At 37.1% G+C, this 16,645-nt stretch overlaps 1 protein-coding gene and 2 non-coding genes across 3 annotated transcripts; all 3 read right to left on the bottom strand.

The window, feature by feature from the left end:
- Positions 1-5,562: 5,562 nt before the first annotated feature.
- Positions 5,563-14,726, bottom strand: LOC149024103 (protein neprosin-like). The gene is made up of 10 exons (XM_089143412.1): positions 14,705-14,726; positions 14,459-14,570; positions 14,161-14,333; positions 9,481-9,596; positions 9,126-9,209; positions 8,868-9,008; positions 7,621-7,788; positions 7,432-7,485; positions 6,156-6,326; positions 5,563-5,931 (listed from the first exon to the last, which is right to left on the bottom strand). Exons 1-10 carry the CDS (start codon positions 14,724-14,726, stop codon positions 5,563-5,565), a joined length of 1,410 nt encoding a protein of 469 aa, XP_088999538.1.
- Positions 14,403-14,533, bottom strand: LOC149024104 (small nucleolar RNA snoR74). The gene has a single exon (XR_016171985.1). It is a non-coding gene; the product is annotated as a small nucleolar RNA snoR74 (small nucleolar RNA).
- On the bottom strand, positions 14,624-14,750 carry LOC149024102 (small nucleolar RNA snoR86). Its single transcript, XR_016171939.1, has one exon. It is a non-coding gene; the product is annotated as a small nucleolar RNA snoR86 (small nucleolar RNA).
- Positions 14,751-16,645: the final 1,895 nt, after the last annotated feature.

Raw genomic sequence — 16,645 nt, 5'->3', positions numbered from 1 at the left:
GTTAGAATCCAACGACTACCTGAAGAAGGCTCAAATACATCCAACGAAGACGATTTGAAGGTACACTCTATATAAACATCACTTACCTACAAGGTAAGGGGAAGAGAGATCCAAATCCATACACACACATTTGGACGTAAACACTCAGATGCTTATGATCTAAATCGTATTCCAGTTATTCATTCCTTAGCTCTGCGCTTCTAGCAGAACCGTTTGTGATTAAGTTCATCGACTGACTTATCCTTCGGAGGTGGACTCTCGACCCCAGCAGTTGGGCCACATCTGACGCTTTCGTTTTGCAGGTCATTCTAAGGAGATCTAAGGGCTGAGCAGATTTTGGACGCAACAATTAAAATCCTCAAATATATTTGCCAACTTTGCTCCACATTATCTGTAATAACCAAAATCACCTTATTCATGAAAAAGACACAAAATTACTCAATTGACTCTCTTTTAATTAACTATGTATGAGAAATTAAATCAAATAAATAATGATAAATGCATGCTTATCAAATACCCCCACACTTAAGTGCTTGCTAGTCCTCAAGCAAATTAAATGAAACAATTAAAGCAATACTGAAAAAGAAAACACCTAACTAACTTTTGTTGAAATCACAGTTGCACTTAACATGTGCAAAAAGCCTTTAAACCCCTAGGTTAACCTAGTGGATGAGTTGTGTCTCGTGAGTGTTTGTAGAGAATATACACACAAAATTCTTAAGTGCTTTTCTAATCATTCTGGCAATAGTAAGTGTAGAAAGATTGATTCCAAGACAAAGACACTCTCTTAAAGATTGAAGGGAATATAGGCACCCCCACACTTAAGCTCTTTGCACCCTCTCTTGAGTCTAGCTCTAGGCAAATAATTCAATCAAGAAGTCTCCTCTTATCCTCAGACCACCAGTTCACCCTTAGATAAGACTAATCTAGATACCAAATAATCCCAAGAACTCAGGATCTAAGCAATATTGACCTTCTTAGACATTTCACCTTTATAAGCACATTAATTCACTTATTTCTTTAATGCTCACAATTCTAGTCCGTGCAATGTCTTGCCTCTTAAGCTTTTATGAATGCCTATGTAACGAGTGTTGGGTCAGCCGCTCTCAAGCCAGATGACCTTAAGGGACTAGGTGTAGAATAACCCTCAAACTTACTTATTCAAGCCAACCAGGCTACGGGCCAAGACTGAACCAAAGACACCCCAACTGTTTGATGTGAGGCACGATGTTAGTGACACCGAGACGCGATTACTAAGAAAGAGGTCTAAACTTTAAACTTTAACATTTTTTTTCTTCATATTATACTTCCATTCAACTCACATTTAAATAGTCTAAAATCAGTCTCAACATGGCACCATAAGCACAAGGCAATACAAGACCACTAGATGGTCGACCTTTCGGACTAACCTGGAGTTCCTATTTTCCTATTCAACCTCAATCTCAAAATGTAAAACCCATTATTATTCTCTCAAGAGGGTGCTCATCACATTAGATGGAATTTCTAAAACCCTTAAACTCTCATTTTGAATCTAAGCAAGGAATTAAAATTTTATCTTACCAAAGCCAAAAAAAGCTGGGCACTTGTTATCTTTGTGACAATGCTCTACCAACTACCAACGAGTGTTACTCGAGTTGACAGCCCCCCACACTTAAATTATGCAGTGACCTTAGTGCATATAGGATAGAATAGAGAAGAACTTAATAGAAGTAAATAGAGGAAAGAGTGTACCCGATGCTTGATATTGTGATAGAGCACACAATAGTAAAACCTAACAAAAAAAAAAAAAAAATAAGAATAAGAAATCACATCTAAACAAATGGGTTGCCTCCCATAAAGCGCTAAGTTTAGGGTCTTCAACAAAACTCAATGATAGACTCATAAAGAGTCTTGAGGCAAGTCTTCTAGGTCCAACTCATCAATAAGTTAGCCATAAGCTAGGCCATCCACATAGAGCTTTAAATCGCTGACCGTTAACTTGATAAGCATGTTCAGTATGTGAGTTCCAAATCTGGTCAACAAATGGCTAGGTGAAGTCATGATCATTCTTGATAACAATGTTCAACTTTTGGTAACTGATGCAGACATGCCAACCCATAACAATAGGAATTGAGACAAGATCATCGTTGTCATTTGGAACCGCATTGATGCCAGATTTTGTAGGGACAACCTTAGTAGGACTGACCCATTCACTATCAGGGGCTGGGTAGACAATGCTGTCATCTAACTAGTTAATTACTGCATTTTTCACTACCTTTTTCATGTTTGGATTCAAACGACACTGAGTATCCCTACGGAGTTTCACTTCATCGTCAAAATTTCTCCTAGGAATACATAAAGAAGGGTTTATGCCTTTAAGATCAGCTAAGGACCATCCAATGGTTGCCTTGAATTCAGAAAACACTCCTACAAGTTGGCCCTCTTGCCTAGGTGATAGATCAGAAGAATTAATGACAGGCAAGGTTTCATTGTATCCTAAGAATGCATACTTTATATTGGAAGGGAGTGGTTTAAGATCCCACTTAGTGAGAGACATGAGGGATGAGGGTTGGGGAGGCAGCCAATGGAGGTGGAGGCTCAAATCTAAATGTAAATGGTGATTGCTCCAAAGAAGTGGAAGAGCCCAACAATGTGTTTTAACTTCCTCAATATTTAGGTCAGATTCCCCAAATGACAAGTAATGCTGCAGTGGATCATCAATAAACATGTTTGGAGTATAATCAACCACTAATTCATCAATAAGATTAATCACAAAGCACTATTCATCCCTATTTGGGCTTAAGGATGCATTGAAGATGCTAACTCTAAGTTTCTTATTGCCAAATGATATGTCCATGATACCCAATCTACAATTGATGCAAGCATTCACAGTGGCTAAAAAGGGCTGTCCAAGAATGACTGGTGGTACCTTATTAGTAGTTGTATTGTCCACAAAGAGCCCGAATTGTGGCTTTTCATTTGGGAACTACTTGGGGTGATTGAAGGGTGTTTTGGGGACCCTATTATTGTTCTATTGAAGACCCCAAAGCCCCATTTGAGTTTATTTCAAAATGGAGTCGAAATCTACCAAATCGGTTGCAGCCCAAAGGTTGGGTGGTCAACCAGGAGCAGTCAACCGGCCTTGGGAGGTTTAATAAACCGCCCCCTAGTCTGGGTGTGTGTTTTGCCCCCTTTGACTCCTGGTCGATCTTGGTTGTTGCTCATTTGATTTCTCATGTTTCTAGGATTACTTTGAGTTGCTTGCACCCTCTTTGGTGAATCTCTTGGGACTTTGAAGAGTATTGTTAATATTAAAAGGTGAGGAAAACACATTGCCATGTCCCATGCATTTATTAGTGTTGTTAAATCTTTGTTTACATTTTTATATTGTATCTAATATAAATTTTGTGAGACTTTGCGCAAGGTTATGTTGTATTATGTTTATTTATTATTACAATTACTTGAATTATGATATTGAAATGATGTGAATGTGTGGATTGGATGGTTGGACACTGTCCACCCATACTTGTATACCAATTAGGATTGTGGGTTCACCCATTACCTTAGTGACCTTACATTCACTTAGACCTAGATACATGGTAAAAAAGTGTCTAAATGTATTGGCTAGTGAACCCTTGAGTACTACTACCTTTTTGGCTAGAGTATTGAAGCCGAGTGACCCATGATGACAGTGGTTGGGTCCTGTGAGCATCAAGGAAGCCCACTGTCATCATGAGATGGTAAAGCTACATATATTAGGGTTGGGCTCATGGGCGTCCAAAAGACGGCTTCAGTGCTGTGAGGAGACATGAGAGACATCCACCCCAACATATGTATATGACCATAGGGTAAAGCAATGGGATCCAACAGATGCCTTCCATTAAGGAAATCATTTCTAGGTGGAGAAGGATATTGGATCAAAATGGCACTAAGCATGAGGGAAGATACCCGGACCACACGTAGTACGAGACTTTATGACTTTGTATTTAAGCTAAGGTTATCTCTAACATGTGCTATTTTTCAGACCAATGGTGCTGTGAGAGAGTGGTGACCTAATCTCTAGCCATGGTTTGATGTGACTCGACTCAAGTTCTGTAGAGAACCCAAAAGACGTGCTTGAGTGTCATGAGGGAGAGTGGTGAAACAACCTAGAAGAGACTGGTGTATAACTTAATGTGTGTCCACCATGGAGACCCAATTGTTAGAGTTAGGAGAATATTTGCATACATATTCATTCACTCATCTCATTATATACTATACATGGATTGTTTATGGAAATATGTGACAAATGCATGATATATGGTTGGCCGACCTCACTGAGTTCTATTTTAACTCATACTTCTTTGTGGAAATTTTCTTTTTAGATATTATTGCAGGATATGAAGACCCTGTTCTTAGAAAGTCCCAACGCCGTTTGAGTCCCATGAGGGACCCAAAACAGAGGACATGGAGCTATATGGCAAGTCGTGTACCTATTCGGACTGTGCCTACGAAGTCAAGCAGTTCTGAGACACTGAAGTTATCTTATCACATAGTAGTTGCCCTTGTTTCTGTGTTGCATCCTTCTCATCCAGCCGATGGATGAGAGCGCTACTTAATCTTTTGAGCCTTCTCAAAAACTTAGACTTCTGCTGATATACAACTTTTCCTGAAACTCTGATAATTGATTTAACTGGACTAATTTGGGATGATGACTTTGATTTCAAATATTCGATAATTGTAATAACATTTTACTTCTTGATTAATCCTTGTCACTTGCTCTTTGATTATATTATTACGTATTGTGTTATGGATTTGGCCGTGAACCTAAATCTTGTAGTGTATCATCCCCACGGATATTCGGGTATGACTGGATCTAGCTGGGTGGGGTGTGACAATATGACTCATGGGTTTGATCTGATTATTGTGTATTATTTCAGTTAGCTCCATGCATAGGCAATTACAAAAAATCATTGAAAATGACTTCCTAGTTCGATTGGCTAACTTCCCCATTAAATAAAAACTTTTTGAAACTATAAAATGGCAATAATTGGATATTGAAAGTTGGGACTAAGAGGAAGAGGAAGTTAGTTGTGTTTCCTCCAAGGTTAACTAATTTCAATGTGCTTCAAAGTGGAGAGGTGGCTTTGAGAATAACTCCCCCAAGGAAATAGAATTTTTGTCACTTTTTATTGCGTTAGAAAATAAACTTCTAGACCTTTCCATCCATCTAAGAATCTCACGCTAATTCCTTCTAGATTCATATATGTTTTAACCTAAAATTGACCCAAAATTGGTGATTGTGCCACCACTTACTGCTAGATGTTTTTGTTTGGGTTTGTGGGCCTAGTGGACTACTTTGTTAGGCCTTGCGTAATTATATGGACATGCGGTGGAAACTACCAAGCTGGAGAACGGTAGGGGCAGAGGGAATTGGAGGTGGAGCGGTGAAATGCGTAGAGATCGTATACATAATTATGGGTAATAATTAAAAAGGCACAATAGCATATCTAGAAAGAGACATATTCATTATTCATGATAATAAAAAAATAAAAAAAAAGTTAGTAGAAATTTATAAACATTAATTACATTTTAGTAGAAAAATTAGCCACAACGTCCACCAGGTCCTCCAACATTAATACTAGCTACATGTGATACATCGTTATAAGATATATATTGTATATCATTGCAACGTTTGTTATCCACGCGAATATTTACGCTTCCTGCTGATAGTGGATGTGCGACCTTGTAGTCATGGTTCAAAAACTCAATCGCATGTAAAAAACATGCATATCGTTGTTTAGGCCACATTCCACTTCCCATTTTAGGGTATTCTCCATTAGAACCAATTCTTACGATACCTCCCCAAGAATTACCTTTAGCACCAGTAGCTAAAGAATTAAACAAGTTCTTTGGCCAATAACCAATGGACATGCCTTGAAATTGCAGCCACCAGTGCCCAGTATTTCGATCCTGTAAGAATAAAATAAATAGATTACCAACAATGATCTAAATGCAATCTACCGATAGTTTCATCAAAAGATATACCAACTAATTGTATGAGACCTATTCTTACAGCACATGTCTATGTGAGATTGGCATCCTCAATCACAAAGAGGAGATACAAATGTCGCTAATATGCAACTATTTTTTTTTACAATGACTTACTTGGAATAAAAGATAAAAGAAAGTTATACCTGGTGAACAGCGAGATGGAACTCAAACTGTTTATTTCCAAGATCAGAAGTAGGTCTTAAAAGAGTTCCTGGCCTAATTGATCTATGAGTTTGCACAAACCCTCTGCAATGAGTATCGGGGCACCCATTTTTGTAATTATCACCCTGCACACCTTGAAATTTTAGTTTCTCCTGTCCCGCTAAAAGGTAAGTTAAATTCAAAGTGAAAAAGACATACAACAACCAGCAATTTTAATTATTTAAATAAACAGGTATTTTATAAAAATTTTGATTTTTTATACACGAAATTAATAGATTAAAAAGTGCAAAGAGGAAAAGGGTTCTCATAAATGTAAATGTTTATATATGGTGTCTTTATTTATCACATATCACTGAATTTATCCTATGGAAAGAAAAATATACATGGAATGGTCAAAGGTTCAAATCCCCTCGAGTCCAGGGAAGGAGCCTCGCTTTATATTTAATATTATATGTAAAAATTACCCTCCTTAGGACGTAATCAATGAGTTAGTAAGCTGGCTTGGGTGAACCTTAGTTCCCAAAATAAAAAAAGAACAAATTCTTATTAATTGAGTGTGAGAGGGTAAAACTGAAGAGACAAAAGAAAAAGTTAGCAAGTTAAACCATTGTTTAAGCTTCTAAAGAGAAAGCGGTTTACCCTTAGAAAAAGGAAAACCTTCTTAAGTTCTGTCAAAGTAAAATGAAATTAAACAGAACTTAATTATTGTTGAATTGCTGACACTCCTCGGAAATTACTGAAAGACTGGCCTACCACCCCTCACAGAAAAGGGGTCTCTGCTTAAAGGAATTGAAGATAAGTCTTTTTGGTTACTTGTTGGACTAAACTGGGGGTAGGTGCTCGTGCATGAAAGGAATGGACCTTCTATTTCTATTTAATTTAGAGCCAACACCCGGGTTAGGTTCCATGGAAGGAAACTTTTCATCGGGTAAGGAGTTAGAACAGGCCGAGGCCGAGCCTTAACCAAGCCCTTTAATTAACAACTAAAAAACTTTGTGTTCTTGTTAAAAGTGAAGACTAATCATATTTGATGTCCTATTGAATTATAGTGATACATTGTATTATCAATCAATTTAAAAAATATAGAAAAAAAGCAAGAATTATTAACTAAAATATAATGTGTTAGCAACCATTGTAAGTCTTTTGATCCCTGAAAAGAAAAAGGGAAAAAAAATAGAAGAAAAAAAAGAAGAAAAGAACCGTTGTAAGTCATGTTTTGATACAACAAATTAAAGAACCCCAACCTATTAAACATACCGTCCAAAATGTAAATAAATGAGTTTCTGGGTCATGATATAAGCTTGGATTGACCTGATTTTTAAGAAGTGTAGAAAATAAAGTTAGATAACATTAAAAATTTAATCGACTATAAACTAAAAAGTCGAGTAAGGGATGACGATTCAAGTGAGGACGAGTTCAAATAAATCTAGATTGTTAAATACATACCGACCATCCAGCCATTATATAATTGAGGGATTCATTTGGACCACCATTAATCCAAATTTGAACATTTGTAAACTGCAGACGGTCTGTAAGAGTTGGATTGTATACATTAATAGTTGCAGAAGCTCCATGAATTGGATAACCCGGCAACTCATTGTTAACATCTGCAATCTAAATGTTCAATTTCTAGTGGTTAATAATATGTTCAATAGAAAGAACAATAAAAACCCATTTACTTCGATTGCAATAATTTAAAACTACTTTAGTATATACATCCAACCATGTGATTATTTTGGTAAAAAAAAGAAGCATGTGACTGTTTTGCATTAATCAGTGCCTACAATTTTATCAGCACACTTTAACTCTTTTTTCTAGATGTAAAAACAATACCTAAAAATTATGTTCTCGGGAAATTTTTTCTTTCTAGATATGATTTTGTTAGAAATGACTAACTTAATCCTTAAAACAACCTGGTGGTTGAGTTTAAAGTTGCATAGTTTTCCTCAACAAGCATTGTTTGATTGTCTTCTTGTTTTTCATATGATGCTTAGCATTTTCTGAGCACATAAGTTTGTTAGGACTTTAACCCTAAAAAAAAAAGAAAAAAAAAGTTTCAAGACTTCATTAAGTATTTCCGAATACCAGCAAGAAAGCATTATAGCATGTGATACTCTTAATAAATGGCAATTAGTCTAATCCTGTTTAAGTGCAGCCCTATTGTTTGAATCAAGATATATTTCCGTAGTCATGCCCTATTGTTTGCATGAAGATATATTCCCTAGTCATGCTTATTGACAGAAAATAGAACCTTAATTTGCATTTGAATCCAAATTGTAAATTCTCCTTGGGGGATGAACGATGCAATGGATAAGATTATTTTATAGAGACAAGTGGTTGTGGGTTTGAATATTAAAGCAGTTATTTTTTTCTTTCTGAAGGTACAAGTAAGAAGTTGTTTACACTATGATCTTTTGTGGACTTTGCAACATCACTAGTCTTGTGCAATGGGTACACCTTTAAAAGGATTGATTGTGACTAGTCTTGTGTACTAGGAGCACCCTTAGAAGTTCTAAATGATATGGAAAAAAATAAAGTTAATATAGGTAACACCTTTTAGATGGGTTAATTAAGTTTCAGTTTGAGACATGAATTAGATAGAATATGAGTTGGTGATTGTTTACTAATTGTCCAGGGAAGTGTCTATTGCTTTGGTTGAAATTGGTGATCAATTCTCTTGATAAAGTTCTAGCCTGTAGTAGATCTTCTTTCGAAGTTCTTCGAATGGGAACAGATCCTTCTGGACATTCCTCAAGTTCAAAAGTACTTAGCAAAGATTCAACAGCTGAAGAAGTTATATTTACCCCCCATTCTGGTTGAACACTTGGTTCCATCTGCATTATAGTATTAAAAGTCAAAATTTCAGTCAAATTTAATAAGATATGCCCCCCGGTCTTGATTTGTTAATGAAGGTGAATAAAACAAATAAATGGGTGAGAAATACAACATACTTGGACTTTGTGATCTTTGAGCAGTGGATGAGACAAAGCTGGTTGCTTGTTTAAATCAACACAATCAATAAAACCTTTCTCTGTCTACAAGATCAAGAGACACATAAATAAGAAGGTTAAAACATCCAATGCTGAAACCGTGCTATCTTGTTGCTTTGGTATCCTTTTCTGTACCATTTGTTATCGGTTAAAGGCATAAGAAAAGAAATGTGAAAATCAATACAAAGTTCCCATCGGGTCTCTCTCTCTAAGTGTAAGAGAGAGAGAGAGAGAGAGAGAGAGAGAGAGAGAGAGAGAGAGAGAGAAACCATCCATAGATTACATAGGTCTACATAAAAAAGTACAGATAACATACTATAATGGTCTTTAGAGGATGAGGAAAATTCAAACTCTCAAGTTCCCTTTCCAGCTCCAATTCATCTTCAGTTTGCTCCATTGTCTGTTTTGCTTCAGCTCCATAGCTTTTCAAAACTACAATATGCATAAAAAGTAAAAACAATGATGGTACCCTTGAAACCCTTTGTCGTTGAAACACCACTTGCCACCCCAAGAAAAGCCATTGTCAACTAGGAAAACTTGTTTACTGGTCTATTCAATACATTGGTGGCCTATTTATATGCCCAACTAATTTGTATAGATAATCAATACAACAATGTGATGGTACCCTTCAAATCTTTGTTACTGAGAAACCACTTTACCACACCCAAGAAAAGCCATTATGAATTGGAAAAACGTGTTGAAGGGTCAATTCAACACACGGTGGCCTATTTATATGCTTGATTTGTTCATCTAGTTAAGTGACATAAGTTGTAATTGACGAGGATAATTAGGATGATTTTTGGAATTCGAAATTCAAATGGTCCAAATTTGAATTTTTCATCATAGTTGAAAAGTGTTGGCATGGCTCCAAATTTCAAGAAACTCCTATTTTTTCAAACAAGAATTTCAAGACTTCGAAATTCAGATGAAATGAATGACTGTAGAATTGATGGAAGTTTTCCTCATCACATTGTGTGACTTGAACAATATATTTTTAATTTTAAGATATAAATTTTCAATTACAACTGTATAAGGTATAGTACACTCTATCTTTACAAAATAAAACTTTCCGACTGACTAAATTTCAAGGGTTGAGATCGCTGAGATTTCGATCCAACCGACTAAAATGATTTGCTTTACGGTGTGCAGAAAAATTTTCCTCAATTTTCTTTCAGTCATCCACGATGGGTAAGTATAATCTTGTAGTTCCCAGATTTTTTTCTTTTCTTTTCTGGGTATATAAAACTGTACAAATTCAACCATGAATGAAATTGTGAGATCTCATAAATATTTATCCCCAAATTATCCAAGTCCAAAGGTCTACCACCAGTCGCGTCAAACTGGATGAGAGCAATGTAAAGAGCCTTTTACGTTGAATAAATATTCATCCCCAAATTATCAATGTTAACGATTAATGCTAACGCACAGCTGTTCTAGTGGTTGAAACCAACAACTCTTAGTAAAAAGGTCATGGGTTCGACTCTCGTTAAGGCATATTAATATCCCATCCCCCGGCTTAATATTTACACCATGTCAGGTAATCACAGTCACTCAATCAAAATAGCAATTGCAACCAATACAACCAAACTCTCTGAAACCCAGTAGTGGACATGATGCATACTCAAAAGGAGTACTATATAGGGGAAATCTGAAATATGGAATTACTTGCTGCCTCCCATCTCAAAGCAAGCTGGATTAGAGGTGGCCATGGAGCATTTACATATGACATCACTCCTTTGCACAAATTCTATCAAACAATTTGCTGCTGGGGCTTCAAGGATGTTTCGAATTAAAAAGAAGAAAAGGAGAATATACATATAATGGGAATCCCCCCCCCCCCCCCCCCCCAAAAAAAAAATTTAAATAATTAAAAATAAAAAAAATAAAAAGAAGAAGAAGAACAAGAAGAAGAAGATAACAATAAAAACCAATTAAATCAACTTTTACGTTTGTTTCAGGCTGAAGTTCAATATGGATACTTTAATTTTATCTTTGTCTTTTACTTTATAAGTTCTCTTTTACAATTCCATCACTTCGATTCATCTCATCTTCTACTTTTAGAAGGACTAGCAAAACTCACACAACATGGGAAAAAAAAAGAAGGGAAAAAAGAGTTTATTCAAAAAATATAGAAAACCAGGAAAAGGGATGACAGAATATGAATTTTACTAAACATGAATGTGTACAACCGAACTTTACAACCGAACTTGGAATGCTTTTTCCTCTTAAACTTCAAAGTCATTAATTGATGTCGATAGCAATAGATATTTTATTCCTAATGGTATTGCTTCATACAAATAACTCTAAAATTGTTGTTATACTCATATCATCAGATGCATAAGTATTCCTTTGGATATGCCTTTGTTATTTATTTTATTTTTTGTGATGTTCATTCTTGACAAGGCTTCTTTTAATAAATGACAAATTTCAGGTTTTAAACCCATGATTATAAGTATTGTGTCAGATACAATATCATTACCCTTTCAATTCTGTATTGGGTGGTATCTTATGCCCTTCGCTCGATTGAACTTGTCATTCCTTCAGCAATGGTCAAAGACCAATTCAATATTGGTTGTGTCAATCCAAGTTCATACGAGAGAGATATGCCCAAAATACTCAAGGTGGGTCTGTTTACACAATTTTCAGATCCTATTACCAATTTTGTTCCTTGGACCTCCACCTATTTCCAATTTGGTTAAGATTCATCATCTCTTTGCATTATTAAGTTGGATCTCACTATTCTTGATTTTTGGGGTAGCAAGATTGAATCCCATGATTTTATTTTAATTAAAATCCTCAATATATTTGCCAACTTTGCTCCACATTATCTGTAATAATCAAAGTCACCTTATTCATGAAAAAGACACAAAATTACTCAATTTTTTTTTCCGCTAAAAGGGTCATTTTATAACGAAAAGAAGAAAAAAAAAAAAAGAAATACAGCAATTAGTACCTACCTTGCTCACCCGCAACAACATTTGCCCCCAATACACCCTTCCTCACTGGTTCCTACTCATAATTGACAACAACTAAGTCATCAGAAACGAAATGTAGGACGTCTAGATGCATCCAAATCAAGATCTTTAAGAAAAGCTTCATAGCAATAGTTACATAGCAACACTATCCTCTCCCAATGGGAGGCTCTGATGCACTGTGGATACTTTTGCTAAAGCTGCATCTACCTTCTTGAATTCCTCTGCTATAGAACCCTTTTTACTTGTTACTACTTTCTTCACTGCGTGAGCCTTCTTCTTCGGACGACCAGGTTTCCGACGAGGAGAACCTTCAGCCCACACTGATATAGACGAAGACGAAAGTGGAAGAACTACTTTCAATTGCAAAGTTTCATCATTGGCCGAACTCTCCAACCTGGCCGAATTCTGATGGGCCCCACAATAGTCCAAATCATCCTCCGTAGTTCCTTCAATGGCTGAACTTCTAATAATATTTGCAACTTCAGGTCCCACCAATGAACACCCCAAAGAAGGGTTTCCAATTTGCATAGAACTCTTACCTGCAACAAGCACTTTTTGAAATTCAAAAGGAGTGGCCGAACCACTTTCGAGCTTATCTGTAGGTCCCACTAGTGAACTCCCCAAAGGAAGTTTACCAATTGAATTAAAACACTTTGCCGCATCTAAGGAATTTTGAATTTCAAAACTAGAGTCCACGGCCAAAGAAGCTGCTTCAAAATTATTCAAATTCTGTTGGGCCCCGCATGACCCCACTTGAAGCTCCAAACTAGAGTTCACGTCCAATGCAGTTTCTTCCAATCTAATCGAATTTTGTTGCGTAGAAAAGTCTTCCACATAAACCGAATTCTGATCCGTAGAAGAGTCTTCCACTCTAACCGAATTCAGCAGGGCCCCACAAGGCCTCTCATGAAGCTTTTCAAACCGTTCAAAAGAGCCAATATCCTTAGTGGCCGAATTAGGTGGAAGTTGGTTAGTCGTGGGACCAACAGAGGTAACCATGTTCTTTGAAAGATTACCAACCAACATCGAACTCTTGCCTTTATCTAAAATTTTTTGAAGTTGAAAAGGATCACTTTCAAGAGAGAGAGAAAGATCAAGAGAAGAGTTCTCGCTAGACGCGATCACCACATCAGAGGGAACCAACCTTGTAGATTTGAAATTTGAATTGAAATTTGAAATTGAATTTGTCGCACTCTCATTGGATGAAATAGAGTCCTCCAAACCCGCCACCTCTAGAGCCACACAAATCTGATGTTGGAGTGAGCTTGGAATCTGCACTCTCACACCGTCAGTAGGAATCCCATCCACAATAGGATTATCTGCTGGGAGGTTTTCTGCAGGAACGATAGAGGGCTGAACCTGCAAACCATCCACAGAATCGTTTGAAGCAAACCTACAATGAAGACCTAGGTGGTCTTCTCGATTACACCATGAGCACCGCAGAATATCATCCTCAAAAATTACCTTCTGAAGAAAACTAAAAACTCGAAGAATTCCTGGTTCAAGGCGCTCAATCTGAACCTCATTCACTCAAACAACATCGACCTCCAATTCAACCAAAATTCGAGCATAATGACCAATAGAACCATGACGAGTTCGTCTATCAAGAGAAACAGGTCTCCCAACATATTTTGCTATAGAAAGAAGCACTTTCTCATGCCAATACTCAAGAGGTAAATCAGGGAAACGAACCCACACCAACTTACCTGCTGGTTGAGGAGAGTGGATATTAAAATCCGGCCTCCATCCCTGGAAACGAATGTATTGCTTTCCAACATTCCAAAAACCTCTTCGCCACACCTTAGTCATATCTGCCTCACTATGAAACTGAAAGATGATAAACCCTTTCCCCAATGAATGTAAGATCACCCCTTGAGACAATTTCCAAGCACCCCTAGCTAGCTCTCGCAATTCATCCATGGTAGTGATGCGAAAATTAGCTCACCCAATCAACGAAAAACGGAACTGATTTCGTTGCAGCTCGTATTCTTGTTGCGGGATTACAATCCTGTGAAACTTACCCGCTTGTATAGGAGAAGGGAGGGAATCGATCTCAGGCAACAACGAACTCCCCACTACTCCCGCATAAGATTTATCCCCATTGGTAGGCACTTCTGGAGGCTTCAAACGCAGGAAGACTGATTCCCTAGGCACCTCCGAATTTCCTAGAGCTTCCATCTCCTCCATCTCATATCTTTAGACCTTTTAAAACGTGAAATAGGTCATGATTAACACGAACTTCCTTAAATGGCAGAAATTGTTTATATGTAGCATCATTTACTGAACCTTCGTTAAAAAGAAAAAAACACAGAGGTTCACCCAATAACGATGTAATCAATTTCCATAAAGTTTACGAGGGGCTTATTCACAAAGGCAACAAGCCCTTGCTTTTTTCCTTTAGGTTTAGAAGTTCTAGATTCAAACATCGAATCTGCATAAATAAACAGAGACAGGGAAAGATAGAAAAGAGTAAGAATTTAGTGGAATGTAGCGACTTGTTCGAGGCTGTAACAAAACCAATTGAGATTTGATAGGCACGGAGAACCGCTTTTCAATATTGCCAACCTTCAATGCAAAGTTGCGTCATCTTTATAATTCGACGACTTTGCTCTGCAAATTGGCTTCCTAACTTTATCATTTCTTTAGGTTAACTTTATCAAGTAACTCTCTTTTAATTTACTAAGTATGAGAAATTAAATCAATTAAATAATGATAAATGCATGCTTATCAAATACCCCCACACTTAAGTGCTTGCTAGTCCTCAAGCAAAATGAAACAATAAAAGCAATACTGAAAAAGAAAAAACCTAACTAACTTTTGTGGAAATCACGGTTGCACTTAACATGTGCAAAAAGCCTTTAAACCCCTAGGTTACCCTAGTGGATGAGTTGGGTCTCGTGAGTCTCTGCAGAGAATATACACACAAAATTCTTAAGTGCTTTTCTAATCATTCTGGAAATAGTAAGTGTAAAAAGATAGATTCCAAGACAAAGACACTCCCTTAAAGACTAAAGGGAATATAGGCACCCCCACAGTTAAGCTCTTTGCACCCTCTCCTGAGTCTAGCTCTAGGCAAACAATTCAATTGAGAAGTCTCCTCTTATCCTCAGCCCACCAGTTCACCTCAGATAAAACTAATCTAGATACCAAATAATCCCAAGAACTCAGAATCTAAGCAATATTAACCTTCTTAGACATTTCACCTTTATAATCACATTAATTTACTTATTTCTTTAATGCTCACAATTCTAGTCCATGAAATGTCTTGCCTCTTAAGCTTTTATGAATGCCTATGTAACGAGTGTTGGGTCAGCCGCTGTCAAACCAGATGGCCTTAAGGGACTAGGTGTAGAATACCACTCAAATTTACTTACTCAAGCCAACAAGGCTACGGGCCAAGACTTGACCAAAGACACCCCAACTGCTTGACGTGAGGCACGATGTTAGCGACACCGAGACCCAATTACTAAGAAGGAGGTCTAAACTTTAAACTTTAACATTTTTTTCCCTCATATTATACTTCAATTCAACTCACATTTAAATAGTCTAAAATCAGTCTCAACTTGTCACCATAAGCACAAGGCAATACAGGACCACTAGATGGTCAGACCTTTCAGACTACCAGGAGTTCCTATTTTCCGGTTCAACCTCAATCTCAAAATGTAAAACTCATTAATATTCTCTCAAGAGGGAGCTCATCACATCAGATGGAATTTCTAAAACCCTTAAACTCTCATTTTGAATCTAAGCAAGGAATTAAAACATTTATCTTACCAAAGCCAAAAAAAGTTGGGCACTTGTTATCTTTGTGACAATGCTCTACCAACTACCAACGAGTGTTACTCGAGTTGGCACCCCCCCCCTCACATAAATTATGCAGTGACCTCAGTGCATATAGGATAGAACAGAAAAGAACTTAATAGAAGTAAATAGAGGAAAGAGTGTACCCGATGCTTGATATTGTGATAGAGCACACAATAGTAAAACCTAACAAACAAACAAAGAAAAGAATAAGAAATCACATCTAAACAAATGGGTTGCCTCCCATAAAGCACTAAGTTTAGGGTCTTCAACCAAACTCAATGACAGACTCATAAAGAGTCTTGAGGCAAGTCTTCTAGGTCAAACTCGTCAATAAGTTAGCCATAAGCTATGCCATCCACATAAAGCTTTAAATCGCTGACCGTTAACTTGATAAGCTTGTCTAGTATGTGAGTTCCAAATCTGGTCAACAAATGGCTAGGTGAAGTGATCATTCTTGGTAACAATGTTCAACTTTTGGTAACTAATGCAGACATGCCAACCCATAACAGTAGGAATTGAGACAAGATCATCGTTGTCATTTGGAACCTCATTGATGCCAGATTTTGTAGGGACAACCTTAGTAGGACTGACCCATTCACTATCAGGGGTTGGGTAGACAATGCTGTCATCTAACTAGTTAATTACTGCATTTTTCACTACCTTTTTCATGTTTGGGTTCAAACGACACTGGGTATCCCTACG

Source organism: Hakea prostrata, chromosome 2 (genome assembly GCF_041222555.1).
Source record: "Hakea prostrata isolate BN-2017 chromosome 2, UWA_Hpros_2, whole genome shotgun sequence".
Lineage (NCBI taxonomy): Eukaryota > Viridiplantae > Streptophyta > Magnoliopsida > Proteales > Proteaceae > Hakea > Hakea prostrata.
This window is presented reverse-complemented; position numbering and strand designations above follow the sequence as displayed.

What these genes read in the sequence shown, in the direction of transcription:
- LOC149024103 (XM_089143412.1), bottom strand. Translation starts at nt 14,726, where the DNA reads ATGACGCAACTTTGCATTGAAG. An exon ending in TCAAAGATCACAAAGTCCAA is followed by an intron (nt 9,009 to 9,125) that starts GTATGTTGTATT and finishes ACTATAATGCAG; the next exon opens with ATGGAACCAAGTGTTCAACC. An exon ending in CGAAAGAAGATCTACTACAG is followed by an intron (nt 7,789 to 8,867) that starts GCTAGAACTTTA and finishes TTGAACATTTAG; the next exon opens with ATTGCAGATGTTAACAATGA.